This window comes from Amblyomma americanum, chromosome 5 (assembly GCF_052857255.1).
Source record: "Amblyomma americanum isolate KBUSLIRL-KWMA chromosome 5, ASM5285725v1, whole genome shotgun sequence".
In the NCBI taxonomy this organism is placed as follows: domain Eukaryota; kingdom Metazoa; phylum Arthropoda; class Arachnida; order Ixodida; family Ixodidae; genus Amblyomma; species Amblyomma americanum.
Window position 1 is genome coordinate 148,863,642 of NC_135501.1, and position 14,611 is coordinate 148,878,252.

The 14,611-nt window shown below is 44.5% G+C and overlaps 2 protein-coding genes across 2 annotated transcripts; both read left to right on the forward strand.

Annotated features, from left to right (window-relative positions):
• Positions 1–231: 231 nt before the first annotated feature.
• Positions 232–1,748, forward strand: LOC144135142 (THAP domain-containing protein 1-like). Its single transcript, XM_077667887.1, has 3 exons — positions 232–703; positions 1,246–1,327; positions 1,410–1,748. Exons 1-3 carry the CDS (start codon positions 377–379, stop codon positions 1,559–1,561), a joined length of 561 nt encoding a protein of 186 aa, XP_077524013.1. The 5' UTR covers positions 232–376; the 3' UTR covers positions 1,562–1,748.
• Positions 1,749–3,175: 1,427 nt separating this feature from the next.
• On the forward strand, positions 3,176–6,003 carry LOC144134254 (uncharacterized). Its single transcript, XM_077667210.1, has 4 exons — positions 3,176–3,335; positions 3,437–3,679; positions 4,919–5,090; positions 5,649–6,003. The coding sequence occupies exons 1-4, from the start codon at positions 3,176–3,178 to the stop codon at positions 5,896–5,898; spliced, it is 825 nt and encodes a 274-aa protein (XP_077523336.1). The 3' UTR covers positions 5,899–6,003.
• The last annotated feature ends 8,608 nt before the right edge of the window (positions 6,004–14,611 follow it).

The following is a 14,611-nucleotide window of genomic DNA, read 5'->3' on the forward strand; positions in this document are numbered from 1 at the left end:
CTGAGCAGAAACTTAAAGAAAGACTGAGGCGGTTTTCAAATCTGCTAACCTTCTAGGCTTTTGAAGTATACTCATTGTTGATCTTGCTTGTGAAGTTATTTTTTCAGTTGTTGCAAAAGCATCGCCACAATCACAGATTGAATGCGCGCCGTTCAAATCTCCCGCGTCCCGAGAGAGCGCAGGAGAGGAGAAAAGCAGAGAGGAAAACCTCCTCCTTGTCGGCCCGTGTGACGTCATTTTGAGGAGCCGGAGACCTTCCGAGTCACCCGAACGTGCTTTCAGCGCGCGTTGTTCCTCGTGTTGCCTGCGTTGTGGTCGTAATCCCAAAGTGTTTCAGCCAAGTTTTCAGCATCCGACCACGTGCAGCCGATCTAACATGAGGTACTGCTGTGCGTTCGGGTGTACGAGCACCTACGGCCGCGACGATGTCGTCTTCCACACTTTCCCGAAAGATCAAAAGCTCGCAGCGCAGTGGGTCGTTGCTGTGAAGAGGGAGAATTTCAAGCCGACCAAAGCAAGCGTACTCTGCTCGAAGCACTTTCGTGACAGCGACTACGTGCAGAGCTTGTCCCTAATGCGATCGCTAGGGGTTTCTGTCAAAGGGGCACGGCTGAACCATGACGCGGTTCCTTCACTATTTTTGCACAAAAGAAGCATGCCACCACCGCCAAGAAGTGCATTTGCTAAAAGAAGGAAACATGAGGTGAGTGCTTCTATTTCCGATTTTAAATTCATTACTCTGCGGCAATTCTGGTCTCATTTGCGTGTGGAGCTTTGCATGAAGCGTTGACCGCGAGTAGTCCACGCGGAGAGCGATCCCGCGATGGTACGGGCACAGCGCCACGCGGCTGTACTCGGGTTTCCTTTTCTCGCGCAAGGGGATATGCTATAGAGACCCCTGCGCTAAACGGCACTTAACTCATCAATGAAACACTGCTGATGATTCCTCGCGTGCAGACGGGACGGGAAATTATAATGGTAATGGTCTTGCCCATGCGCACTGGCGCCTCGCTATTCCCCTATGTCCCTAACCGATAGCTTCACACTTTTCAAATCTGTCCAATTCCGATGTGGTTATGCAAATGCGATAAGTCGTCAGGCTTCATAGTATTCTTACAAGGTAAACATACATTTCGATGATCGCCAAACAGCCGAGAACGACTTCACATACGCGGTTTATGCTTTGATAGAAAAATTTTCAGTAAAGAGCAGTTCAGTAATTCAGTACACTTTTTATCCTTTCAGGTCCTTGCAGAACTGCTTGGAGAAGGATCAAGCGTGGAAAAACTTGATCCAAAATTGGGCAGTCCCTCTGGTAGCCCAACAGGTAATGACGCTACATTCAGTCTGAACATTTAGTTGTGCATGCCTATACTGTGCATCAAATCATGTCTCAGTCTGTGTTGCAGATGTCACAACAGAAGCTGGAGCAGATCTTTGTGCAATGCGACATGAAAACTTCGGCGTGGAAAATTCACTAAGTATCCTCGCTCTCACTGGTAATGACCAATCTTCAGCAAGCAGAGTAATGCAAGGCATTGACGCCTTACACATTATATGATAACCTGCTCATTATTGCAGATTCAGCACATGATGCAACGCTGGAGGTTAAACTGACAGAGTCTTGTGAGGGAAGACACAAGTCTGTCCAAGCAACGAAGCGGCCAGCGACAAGAAGCACAGCTGTACAGGCATGTGTGAAAAGAAGCATGGCATCACACCACTCTCAGACAAAACCACACACTGTATCTATCGGTATGTGCCTCCACAATAAGCGTACATTTTTTATGCATGCATTTGTACAATAATGACGGGGAAGGGGGCAAAGCGCTATAGAGGTTTTCAGTTGTACTAAAATTTCCGCATATTCTATGTTGCGTGCAGTGTAACAACTACTAAATGCAGCTGCACATATCATGATTTTTAGGCATTCAGGTTGGCAGCCCCATGATAAATGTAACCACTCAAACGACCATGCCAATCCAAAGAGAGGCCATTGAAAAGGATGACAGCACAGAAGACGAAGGTGGAGATGAGGACTACGATGATGAGGACTACACTCCATGCGAAGAATTTGAAGAGAAGTATGCGATTTATTAACAGTATGATAAAAACCTGTTTGCCCTACTTTTACTCTGGTGCCATAAACATTCACTCATGTTTTTCATGCAAGGTAGCGTGTTTAGGCTGTCCAGTGCGATTGAAAATTTGCCCATTCTCTTCCAGGCACGGATGTGTCGGAAACTCCCCAGATGAACCCGGCAACAAAATTTTTTTGGTGCAGGAGAAGTACCTTTGGAAGCTTTTCCAGCTGTGCACAGAGTGCCTCGCACCTCGTACAGTCAGATTCGAGTGTGAAGGCACACTTCTAGAAGTTTATGGGTAGTGTGCATCTGGCCATTTTGTTTACTGGTGTAATCAGGACGTCGAAAAACAGCAGCCGATGCTCAACCTGCAGCTTTGCGCAGCAGTTCTCTTCTCTGGGTGCAACCCAACAGCTACACTGAGAATGCTGGCTTCAATTCGTGTACCAGTTGTGAGCAACAGGACATTTTTTTCAATCCAGCGTTCATATCTGTGGCCTGCAATTGACAGGGTAAGGAGTCATTGTGAAGAAGTTTCCAGCTTTCTTTGCATGGTCAAGGTCCAATGCGCACTGTTTTGTTTTCAGGTTTGGAAAGAAGAGCACAAAAGTCTGCTGCAAGAGCTGCAAGGCCAACAGGTGAACCTTGCTGGAGATGGACGGGCTGATTCACCAGGATTTAGTGCTAAATATGGCACGTATACTCTGATGGACGTTGAATGCCACAAAGTCTTGCATTTTGAAGTCGTGCAGGTGCGTTTCCACTTTGCTACAACAACGTTCTGTAAATTTCTATAGCTCACTAATGCCGCCAAATGAACTGTAACGCAACATTTAAATATCATGACTTCTTTCTACAGCACATGCATTATCATTGGCTTAGCCTTGAATCCCCGTGCTGGTAGATGAAGCATCAGCATAGCACTACCATTGTTAGAAATACAAAGATTTATTTTCTTAAAAATAGTTACAGCTGGGAGGAGAGACCTCAATGCATGCAGTCTTTTTTTAATTGGTAGACACGCTACACATCACTCAATATCCTTTGCCATTATCATACCACAGTCCAATGATGCTGGCGGCAGCTGTCGCATGGAGTTAGAAGGCCTGAAACAAGGCCTTGCTTTTCTGGAGAGTGAGAGCATCAAGGTAGCAGTGCTGGTGGCCGACCGTCATACACAGATCAAGTGCTTTCTCCGCAACAACAAAGCTGCAATCGCCCATGAGTTCGACGTGTGGCACATGGCAAAAGGTATCTAGCAGCTGTGGCTTTATGGTGGCTGATAAAGTGTTATTTTCAGCATATTAATGGAATATATTACATTAGTCCTATTTTTTTAATATGCATTTTAGGTATCACCAAGAAACTGCACACAGCTGCAAAACAAAATAACTGCAAGGAACTTGCACCCTGGATTAAGTCTGTGTGCAACCATCTGTATTGGGCGGCAGCATCTAGCGAAGGCAAAGCAGAACTCATTGTGCCCAAATGGCTGTCACTTCTTAACCACATAAGGGACATCCACACACACGACCAGGCATCGTTCCCCACGTGCTTGCACGGTGACATCGAACCCAAGCAGTGGCTCAGAGAAGGTATGTTACATTTTGTAATGAAAATATGTGAAAGGCCCTAGCGAAGCATAATTAGGCACATCTAGGTATGATATATAAAGTAACAAAATTCCAATAAGAGAGGGTTTCATGTACGAAGACATAATCTCTAGAGTACTATTCACTGCGTGTTTACAGGAGGTATTCACAGACCTCAAATGAGAACTGGCGATAAGAGTTAATGAAATTTGGTGATCACGTTGCCTTGCTAAAGAACTCGGAACTCCAGAAGAGTGGAAAATGGGGCTAGTTGGTGCATGTTTGTCATTTTTCGAAAGCGCTGAAACAACACGGACAAAGAAGGGGCAGACAGGGATGAGCACTTGTCCATATCTGTTCCTTCTTTGTCCGTTTTGTTTTAGCGCTTTCGAAAAATGAACTCGGAACAAACTGCAAAGCATTATCGATGACCTCGACAGGCAAAGCAGAACAGTGGGTCTAAAAACTTTATGCATAGAACTTAAGCAACGTCCAACAGTCTCTGAAGCGAGCAGTGGTTTATGATAGGCAGCGAAGCATTAAAAGTGGGAAGGGAAGAGGTCTAATTAGTGTAGGTAATGACCGCAGATCCAGACCATGTGAGTGAAAGAAACAGGATAATAAGAATAAGGACCAGTGCATTTAACAATTATGCTGAAAATTGAATGGTAATTTACCAGTATCGCTCAAGAGGAAATTATACAACAGCTGTATCTTACCAGTACTCACTTATGGTGCAGAAACAGAATTAGCAAAAAAGGTTGAACTTAGATTGAGTACAATGTTGCAAGCTGTGAAAAGTGTAACATTATGATATGAAGAGAGCAGAGTGGGTAAGTGAACAAACGAGTTAATGATATCTTTGTAGAAATCAAGAGGAAATGGCAGGCAATGCAATGGAGAGGCTGGACAACCTATGGTTGTTGAGGGTTCCAAGATTTTCCAAGAGGGTTCCTCTGGATTCCAAGATTTCAGCTACCTGTGCAGTGCAGCAAAATTTCAATGAAAAGCTTCATGAGCTAAGCAAATAATGGCTGTTTCAGTTTATTTCATACCATTTATTACAGTGCACCTCAAATACCAATGTTTATTAAAACTATCGAAACTTATAAGATGTGCATTACTGAACACAAGTTTATTTACAGGTGCACTGAAACACTTTTTAACTGGTTGATGCAGAGCATACAGCAAGCCGCACACTTAGAGCTTTACAAAGAGATGATAATGGCCATTTCTTTTTAGAATCAAAGGCTTTCCAGAAGCTTCAAGACATTGCAAATTCTAAGGCCCTTCTGCAAGACATGCCGCGGCTATCTACTAGACATCAAACCTATGGATTAGAGGCTTTTCATAGCCTTCTAGTGCATTTTGCACCAAAGACCTACCATTATTCGTATTTGGGAATGAGGGCCAGGTAAGCTGTTGTCTTCTATTCCCTACTTTTACAGTCAGAAGCCATCGATATCACAAAACAATTGTGTTAAACAAAACAAATGTTAGACATGCATCTGTTGAAAAAGTGAAAGGCATGTAGGCACGTGCCGCAACTATATGAACAGGTGCCCATCTTAAATTACACTTACTGAAATTGTCAATAGCTGCATCATTTCTTATGTCGTATAAACAGAAATTAAAAACACAGTCGACCGAATCAGAAGGGGTTTTACATGCCGACACTTTGTGGAAATTTAGAGTTTTGGCTGTGTTCACCATGCAAGCACTGCATTTTCATTTTCAATCCGCCCGGCAACTGAGGCGATGCTTTGTTCTCATAGCTCTTCAAAAGTAGTACTTTGCTCCTTCAGTATTTTCATCACGCGTGCTCATGGTGCTTTCAAGCACTAATTGCTAACATGGTGTTGTGCTCAACTCCCATCAGTGACCTTCTTTTGTCACATGATCTTTACAGTTGGACTGTTTACATATGTTACAAGGTAACACGTTTTCACACTGTCCTGTGCAACTTTTTCAGGACCCAACTTGCTGTACTTCACTACAACGAGAACAGTGGACGTGGTCAGGCACGCACAAAGGATGGCACACTTCGATGGTGTGTGCGTTACCCAAAGGCAGCAGGTGGTGACCCAACAGCTTGTCCAGTGAAGGAGCCACCCACTCATGGTAAGCTTGCACCACCTAGTTTATTTGGTCACGAAGAAAGTGAATATTGCACAAGCTACAAGATGAAATGCTCACACAGGCTACGTCAAACGCCTCCTTGACAAGGTTGTGGCCATGGCTGAGAGCATGCAGCCTCAGGAGAGGAAAACTGCTCCAGAATCTCGTCCACCACTCAGCAGCAGTTTTCCAAAGGCCCCAAAAGAGAACCTGGTCGAGAAAAGAAAGTCAAGGTTCAACAGACAATGATCAGTTTCTGACCATCTGCAGAGAAAATACCGGTAAGTAGTATGGGGTTCACCGCATGTCCCAAATCTGAATGTGGCTTGATAGCCATTGTGACAGGTAAAAATGTACAGCGAAGGATGTGATGACATGCACCGTATACTTTAATTAGAGAAAACTAGTTACCAAAATGTTTTATTCGTCAAAAAAAGAAACAGATATTACTAAACATAAGAAGGCAGAGTAGGAAAAATTATGCAGCCACTAGAAAGTATGTAGACCACTCTGCACTATACGCTGGGGATTGCGTAGATTATGAAGGAAAAAAATGCAACCTTGATAGCCACTTTATCGCCTCTATCCTTTCCTTTATGGCATTTTTTTTCCTTTAGCTTTTTTGCCTCTTGCTGTTTTATTGCCATCGTTCATTTTGATTCTGTTGCATATTTTTTTGAAAAGGGGGGGGGGGGGTCTGTTTTTGCATTCTTCTCATGTCAGTATGGCTATTAACCTGCTTCTCCCCTACCTGTAGGTGACAGCCTCCATGGCCAGACAACAGCTGTTTGAAGACCAAGTGTGCCATCTTCCAACCCTCCTCACTCCACTCCCCACCATAACCACAGTCCATCCTCCTTAGAGTAAAGGGCCTATATAACCCCCGCCAATGATGACCGCACTTGACCTGACAAAGACAAGTCCTCTTGTTGGAACGTTGGTCGCTGGAGTGAGGCTCTCCCTACATTTTATTTTTTTAAGATTGAAATCTCCCATACTTGTTATCTGCCATTACGAAAGAACCAATGCACTACTACCACTTATTTAGCAACCATTGCTGTCTTCTAGAAAATATTACTAGCGACAGACTGTGGTGAACACACCATACGCTATACGGCAGTATCTGCGTGATCTTAAAAGCGTTATGCTTCTTCATTTCTCGACAAATTGCAGGCTAGCACGGAAGAAGACTTAATCATTTTGCTTAGTGTGCTTCATGGAATAGTCATTTGGTAAGCAGAAAAAAAAACTTTTTTTTCTTGCCACCTTTCTGCTCTGCATTTTTACAGTAAACATGTTGCAATTTTTTGGGCCTTATTGATTGGAAGGGCAATGATGGTGAAGAAATGGACACAAGGCACATTTATAGCTAGGAGTTCAGTGTGTTGGCCCTCGACTACGGCACTTTCCACCAGACTATATACGTAGCTCAATTTTTCACAAAATTTAGTTGAACGATATTGCATCCATCATTGTATCCAGTGTTGGATGTCTATGTCTAACCATTTACCCATGCATGAACTGCAAACAGACCAACTACCTCAATCCAAAGCCACACTAGGGAGACAGCTAGATGCCAGGGCAGACTACAAAGGAAAGTTTCACCCCAATTACAGATCTTCAGAGGTGATTTTTTGTCCTTGACACAAGTAGGTTTTGCATTGCCAACAGGCTTCCAACATGGTTTTTATTTTTTCTGTGACAGTGTTTAATTTATTTTATAACTCGCAGTAGCAATTCTGACATGACTAGAGTTTTATTGCTTTAGCTTGCCCTTCTAAGCGTTCGATAAGCCAAACAGACCTTCTCTCTTATTTCAGTTCCCTGAACAAGTGTCTACTGTGCATGCATCCATATGCTGCTAGCGTATAATTACTGCACGGAGCCCTCATATTTGCATTTATGCCCAAGATTTAAAAAAATAATTTAACTGACGTAAAATCTTATTTGAAGTGGACTTGCAAACTCACTCAGCTGTAGAAGCTACGATTTGTTTAATCCCTGCAGCTGCATCTTTCAAGTTGGTGTTAGTTCAGCCTAACTGCCTTATTTTTTCTGTCATACTGAAGAGCCTCATATGATCGAGAATTTTAGGGCAGCGTCATCAACTCCCAATAAAGGAATGAAGTTTTGCTAACTCGGACATACTTGCTTGGCACCGGCGGCAATAAATGCCACAATACAGCTATTCAGTGTAGTAAAATTCAACTTGATATTGGTTCAACATGTGCCTAACTGTTTTGTTGCTGCTGGCGTAGTGGATCATCACAAGCAGTCACTTAAATGCTGGATGCCAGGAGGCTGTCGCCTCCTACCTATAGCAGAACAACGCTCGGCCAGCTTGTACATGACTGCTCAATGGCAATGGTCATTGACTGAAGTTACAACCCGTGTAATCCTTGCTGTCTTATCTTGCAGGTTGGTATTGAAACGCAATTATCTTGTGTGACCTCGCTGAATGGTAAGAGATGTTCTGCCAATCTTCACAAATTAATGCACCTTATTAACATTTTTAGAGGACCACAAATACTTTTTCCTGGCTTCAAAGCGGAATAAAATTCTGGGTTTTTGCCATGTGGTTTCTTCATGTCAATCACACTAGTGCCAGGTGCCTGCACAGTGATTGCAAGAAAACCTGCCAGAACTCAGCAGACTCTGCTAATTTAAATTAGTCCTCACTCCAAAAAGCACTTTTTCTTGCTCTCACTTTGCAATAACCTCAAGCACTGAAAACAACACACACATCTGTAGAAACTTCTCTCTGCAGGAACACATAAAAAAGGTGGTTTTCTCAGACTGTATCCAGGAGACAACTTGGCAGAAAGCGTAGACTGTTTCTCATTTGTTTTCAGATGAGCCAAACAGCAAGTACGCTGCATTTCGCTATAACCTGTGAATGAAAAGTGCTAAAATTTACCCCAGGGTTGATTCAAATTTCTCACTCATTAGTGGAGCATTTGCTGTTAATTTTTTTTTTCAAGAATTGTAGTGTTAAACCACAGGCTATCATAAATTTCGCAGTAGCCGCACAGAGCAGGTCTCTCCTATCGATTTCTGGCACTTGATAATAAATGCAGCAGAAGTACTCATCTTCCATTCTGTGCATGCATACAAACACCTGTTATGAACGAGTAATATTGCAGCCACAGCGAAAATACGGTTATGCACAACTGGGTGCCACCCTACATGCGAAAAAATCGCATACCGGCATCAGACACGTACAGGAAATTTTTTCGCGAATGGTGCCGACCGGCGCATGCACAACTACGAGAGCACTGTGGACGGCTCCTTTCGAAAGGGAGGCCCCTACCTACGGCAGCGAGTCTTGGCACAGTTCATGTGAGCTAGCGAAGTCGCCTTTCCGTTGCATCAAGCTTCGGGTATAACTGCCGCTCTCCAGCGTAACCAAAGCAATATTGCGAATCACATCGCAGCAGACGAACGCACTCAGATCACGCACAATCAATTAATTGTGCAGCAACATAATACTTTCTACTCCATGCAACGCTTTGTACGTTGTGCTATTGCCAGGCGAGAAAAATGTGGTCGCGGGTCTTTTCACACACCACGCCACGGCATGATCAAGAACACATCGTAGGGCAAGCGAAAGCAAACACATTCCGGTTTAGTCGTTTCTGTGGACTATAGGCGCACCGTCACGATCTTCCGAATCTTCCTCGAACTCCGAAAGGCATTGTGCGAAGTGGCTTATCGCGAGAAAGTTATCGGACAGTCGTCACGCTTCTGCCAATAACGACATGCAACTTCGAAAAATGACGTACTACGTACCAGAGCAAGTTTCCAACGTCGGTAGACGATCCCGGCTGCTCTTCGCTCCCCGCAACAGAGATACTGCGTCGTTTGTGTGCGAAACTGGTACAGTGACACCCTGATGTTCACGTGAGTGTCAAAAGTGTCCTATAATCGCTTTTACAACACCGCGAAGAGCTGGAATCAGCATGCAACGCAGCCTACGCGGCACTGGAGCCGTATCGGCAGCTTCGCTGGTCCTCGAAATGTCGTCACGTCTTCTTGGCCAATCAGAGGCGGCGGCGCGACCCGCGATGTGCCCCGAGGCGCCGGCTGCGTATTTCTGCTAAAAACGACAATTGGGGCTTGTTTTTACCCAATTTTAGTTCGATATTCGAGTTTGCAGCATCAAAAACTCTAAGGGGTCACCGCAAACCCAATTTTTGCAAAAAGTGCTTCAGTCTCCCTTTAAGAGCACGCATCACACTCGATAACAACAAATGTTGCGCGAGGCCCGTCTCGCGTACACGCGATGATTCACTAATCTCAGGGAACAGCTTCGCGTGGTCAGGGGGGGAAGGCGTTTCATATATAGCTCTCGCTCTAAAAGGACTGCTCTACTTTCGGCAGCTAGATTAGAGTGTTCCTGGCTCTGAGAGGTTGGATATGTGGTAAGACAACTTATGGATCATCCAACAACAACCATTGAAACTTCCACGACATCTAGGTACCTAACGTTGATGTAGCCATGGATCGCCTATTGAGCTTTCTGCTGTGCATGGTTTTTCCAGGACATATTTGACGTTAACGTATGGAGAGTTTAAACATGTGGCGCTGCTCTAGTGATATAAATGTAGAAAACGAAGAAAACTTGCGAAAGGTATGTTAAGCATTGTGTTTGTTACGCTAATTTTCAGGGAAACTAATCATATATATGGCTCCTATGGACAAGAATTACCTCATTTGCAATATGGAAAGACATTTCTGAGGAATGAAATAAATGGGCAGTTCTGCGGCATGGTACACGGGGCTTTTTTCAAAGGCATTTTCAAATAGCCTTAGAGCATTACCGTCATTCTCCCGTCGGGCCACGGCATTGCGATTTAGCTCAGCCGCTGGAAGAAGGCAAAGTGCGATGCACGTACTCCTGAAAGAAAATTCAACGCAGCACTGACAGGGCACGAATCGGTGTGATGAACATAAATGACTGAGGCATCCGCGGCCGAGAACCTCGCTTGACTGCGGATAAAAGTCATTGTTTGAGAAAAGAGTAAGGCAGCTTTATCTGTGGCTATTAAGAAATGGTGTCCGAAGACGCCGCCAAATTACATTGCATTGCATTAGAATGAAACCATTACTTGGTATTTCCTTTGTGTAGAATGTTCTAAGAATTCTAACAGCTCTGTTTCTTGAATAAGCTGACTGGAGAGAAGGACGAAAACAGACAGCTACCGGACGTGGTGCCCTTAGCGTCGTTTCGTGTTTGTCACTACTTAGCGCATTCAAAAACAGCAATGCAATACTAACCAGCTTCTTTCGTTGCTTTGCTGAATTGGAACCATAGGGCGGTAGTCGTTGTATGAGACGAAAAGAACATCAGCTGGATTTAAAGGCAAATGAGACTTATGTCTTAAAAAAACTAAGAACATGTATCATATCATATAGATATGACTAGCGCTGAGAGATGATCCTAATCATGGCTGTTCTACACGAAGCGCTCTACATATTTTCCCATGAGGTGGACAGGGCAAATAGCTGATTGATCTCTTTTTGATATCACTGTCAATCGATTAAGCTTTCTTTTTCGATTTCCATTTGATTAAAAGTGTCTACACATATATACGTTAGCGTTCTCTTCATATTCATGTAATGGTGTATTTTCAGACAATGTTTCTTCCGAGGGATGAGAAAAAATTTGGGCGATGCCAAGTCGGAGCATTAGAAAGGCCGAGGCAATGCGCGTAGTGCATCACCAGAAAGTCCCTTATTGTACGAGCTTTTGACTCGGCACATATTTGCAGGAGAAAATGCAGCTATTGGCGGGCTCAGGCTCATGTCCCACTATAAACCCCTTCCCTGAACAGTACTTTCACATAAAATTCAGTCCTTCTAGTGTCCGGTGGGCACAAGCTACCTTTGGACCACACTCTTTGAGGCAAAGAAGACGATTACCCTTCATCTGACTTTTGAATTGCCCATTCGTGTTTGCTCTGGTTGAGTAGAGGCACTGGTATGCAGCTCTGTGCTTTGGCTCCTGGCCCGACCAAGTTTGTCTGTGGGTTAACACGTTCTTACCACATTCTTCGGAGGTTTATTATTTTATAGAACTGTTGCTGCGAGAGGTGGCGTATGGGAAGCAAACTGACTTCAACCACCTTATGTGTTTGCTTTGCATGAATTTCACACGGTACCGGGGTAAGTTTGCATTTCACTTCCACTGAAGCATGGTTGCAATGCTTCGATTGTCTGCAACCTATTCTTGGCGGTGCAATTTCCTTGCCTGTGTGAGCTGGCCAGAAAATAAATGTGAATCATGATTAAACCACAATTGTTGGGCACACCTTTGTTACGAGAACATGTCTCTACACTTTCACATTATTTTGCTTCTGAACTCGTTTGCATCCCTCACATGTCATAGGTAAACTTCCAACAGCATGACCTTCATTTTTACCTTCATTTAAGAGAGCACATCCTTAGCTTTAACAGTGGTAACTATATTAGAACGAAGGAGATACATACAGACCACAATTATGTACAGCCGTGGCCAGAAGCATTAGCTACACATGGTCTGCTTTTGAGCAAGTGTCGAGAACTCCAGGCAACCTTAAAGGCCAAAAGGCCTTCATAAACTCGAATGAGGATTTTTCTTGCCTGACACAAGTTTACAGCTTCATGCGTTATTTGAGTGTTCCATTGCATTGCTCAAAAACAAACCATATTCCCTGACAACGTGAGGGCCTGTACGCATGATTAGGGCTAAAATGCATATGGACAGCAAATGATAAGCTTTGAGAATCAGCATTGCGCAGTCAGAAATATTTGTGCTAGATATAGCTTTCCGTGTGCGATATTTATTGACATGCTGTTAGCATGACGAATACTTTTTTATTTGTTCACTTTCGGCGCCTTGATTGACCGAGTGGGAATGAAATCAACGTTTTTATGCACACATGGTCGTTGCATTACTCTGACCACTACAAAAATAGACCGACGAACGTTAAGCATGGGAAAAGAATCTTTCACATTTTTTTGACAAGTCCGACTTGAGAAGGCGGTATAAAAGGGTCAACAATTTTTAGCGAAAAAAAAACCTGTCAAAAGCATGCCATCTGTACGACGAATCATTCACCTCATGCTCACAATCGTATCGGGAGGACCTCCTTGTCACACAAGGTTGCGGGACAGCTACAAAGCTTGCACATGAGTATGGAGCTTGTAGGTCATATCTGAAGCATACCACAAGATTCTTGACGTTGTCATGCCGGAGACAGGCAGACAGGCTTTATGTTAGATTATCAGAGCGCAGTCCTGAATGGTTTGCAGAAGAAAATGCCGCACGTTAGAGAACTTGGCACAACATGCTGATGTACTACCTTTCTTGGTAATGACTAAGATGTATGCGTGCAGATTTCGTGATGTAACATGGTTCACAGCACGCACGTGTCTGGCCGTTAACTTTTATACGCGCACGCTGGAGCACACAAACGAAGCCGTCTCCCGTTTAATTAGTGTTGTCGTAGAAGCGGCATACCGACCTTTCTGGTCCGGTATTACCAAATATCACACTCCCTTAAAGGGATTGCACGCATGCAGGAGCATTGAAATTTGCTCTATATTTTTACAATATCAAAATATACATCTGTAGCGTATACGGTATCCCAACTTACGCGCACAAATCCATACCCACTTCAAGCAAAGACCACTAAGCATGGGTTAATGCATTTGATTGAGTGGCCTATAAAATAAAGTTAGCAGAGACGCTTAAGGCTGCTAACAAGTGAGAAGGCGTAAGTCCGCCTCTCACTTTGTACACGCAACCACCGCGCGCAGCGCCATGATGTTACTCGTTGCGACGCAGTTGTCAGTTCTGCCTCCGCATGCCTCTACATGGCCGCCGCCGCAAAGCCGCCGCATTGGTTTACATCTGCGCTCTCACTTGGGGAAGGCAGCACCGCCGTACCGCGGCCCACGCTCCGTCTTAAGTGTATGCAGCGATGTCTAAGTGGTTAATTCCCATATAGCAGCACTGGTCTTTTTCTTCTTAACGTTCATAGATTCCTGGGAGCCTCATCCCACTCTTGGCGCAGTGGTGCAGCCGTTAAGTGGTGCGCCAGTGCTGTGGGATAGCAGGGGCTGCCACTGGTGGGACTTTTGCGATCCAGGTAGTCCGGAACAACCTGAGGCAGTGGGCCGTTAATTACAACCTCCAAATTGCAGCGCCTTGAGATAGCAGGTGCTGTCACTGGAAGTACTTGTGCGATCCAGGTTGCCTTTCCCGACCAATCTCGCGCCACCAATCATTAATTGAACCGCCACCATCCAGGTGCATGAAGATGCCGTCTTTTATTAGTACCATCGAGAATCAGCGCACGCACACACACAGATGGGCTTACGCTTTAAGAAGGCATAAGCCTTACTTGCCCCATTGGGCGAAAATCTGCCTGTGTGCCTGTGTGTGTGCGTGCTCTGTAGCTGGATGGTGCACGGTGCGTTGTTAAAAGCGGCCGTAGTGTGTGAACAGGTGAAGTGAAGACATCGCACATAAAAGAATGCGAGTTTAACGAAGATGTCATTCTACGACGTCACGAGTCGAAGCATCATTATAGTTAACGGCCCTTCCTTTGAATGCTTGCAGCACTGTGCTGGCACGCAGCAGCGAGGCTGTAGGACATCGAGGGAGAGGGTATTGTGACAGCGAGTTGCTCCGGCAGTCTCTCGCCTTTCTCGGTTTTTCTGTCCGCTGCCGGGTGTCAATAACTGTCCGCAATAAATGCGCGACAAGTACGAACTCTGCCAGTACAAAAATTACTTTGTTGCTTGGTTATTTGCTGCGTGAAGCAACCACTA

What these genes read in the sequence shown, in the direction of transcription:
- LOC144135142 (XM_077667887.1), top strand. Translation starts at nt 377, where the DNA reads ATGAGGTACTGCTGTGCGTTCGGGTGTACGAGCACCTACGGCCGCGAC. An exon ending in CTAAAAGAAGGAAACATGAG is followed by an intron (nt 704 to 1,245) that starts GTGAGTGCTTCT and finishes TTATCCTTTCAG; the next exon opens with GTCCTTGCAGAACTGCTTGG. An exon ending in TCCCTCTGGTAGCCCAACAG is followed by an intron (nt 1,328 to 1,409) that starts GTAATGACGCTA and finishes TCTGTGTTGCAG; the next exon opens with ATGTCACAACAGAAGCTGGA.
- LOC144134254 (XM_077667210.1), top strand. Translation starts at nt 3,176, where the DNA reads ATGGAGTTAGAAGGCCTGAAACAAGGCCTTGCTTTTCTGGAGAGTGAG. An exon ending in CGTGTGGCACATGGCAAAAG is followed by an intron (nt 3,336 to 3,436) that starts GTATCTAGCAGC and finishes TATGCATTTTAG; the next exon opens with GTATCACCAAGAAACTGCAC. An exon ending in TATTTGGGAATGAGGGCCAG is followed by an intron (nt 5,091 to 5,648) that starts GTAAGCTGTTGT and finishes CAACTTTTTCAG; the next exon opens with GACCCAACTTGCTGTACTTC.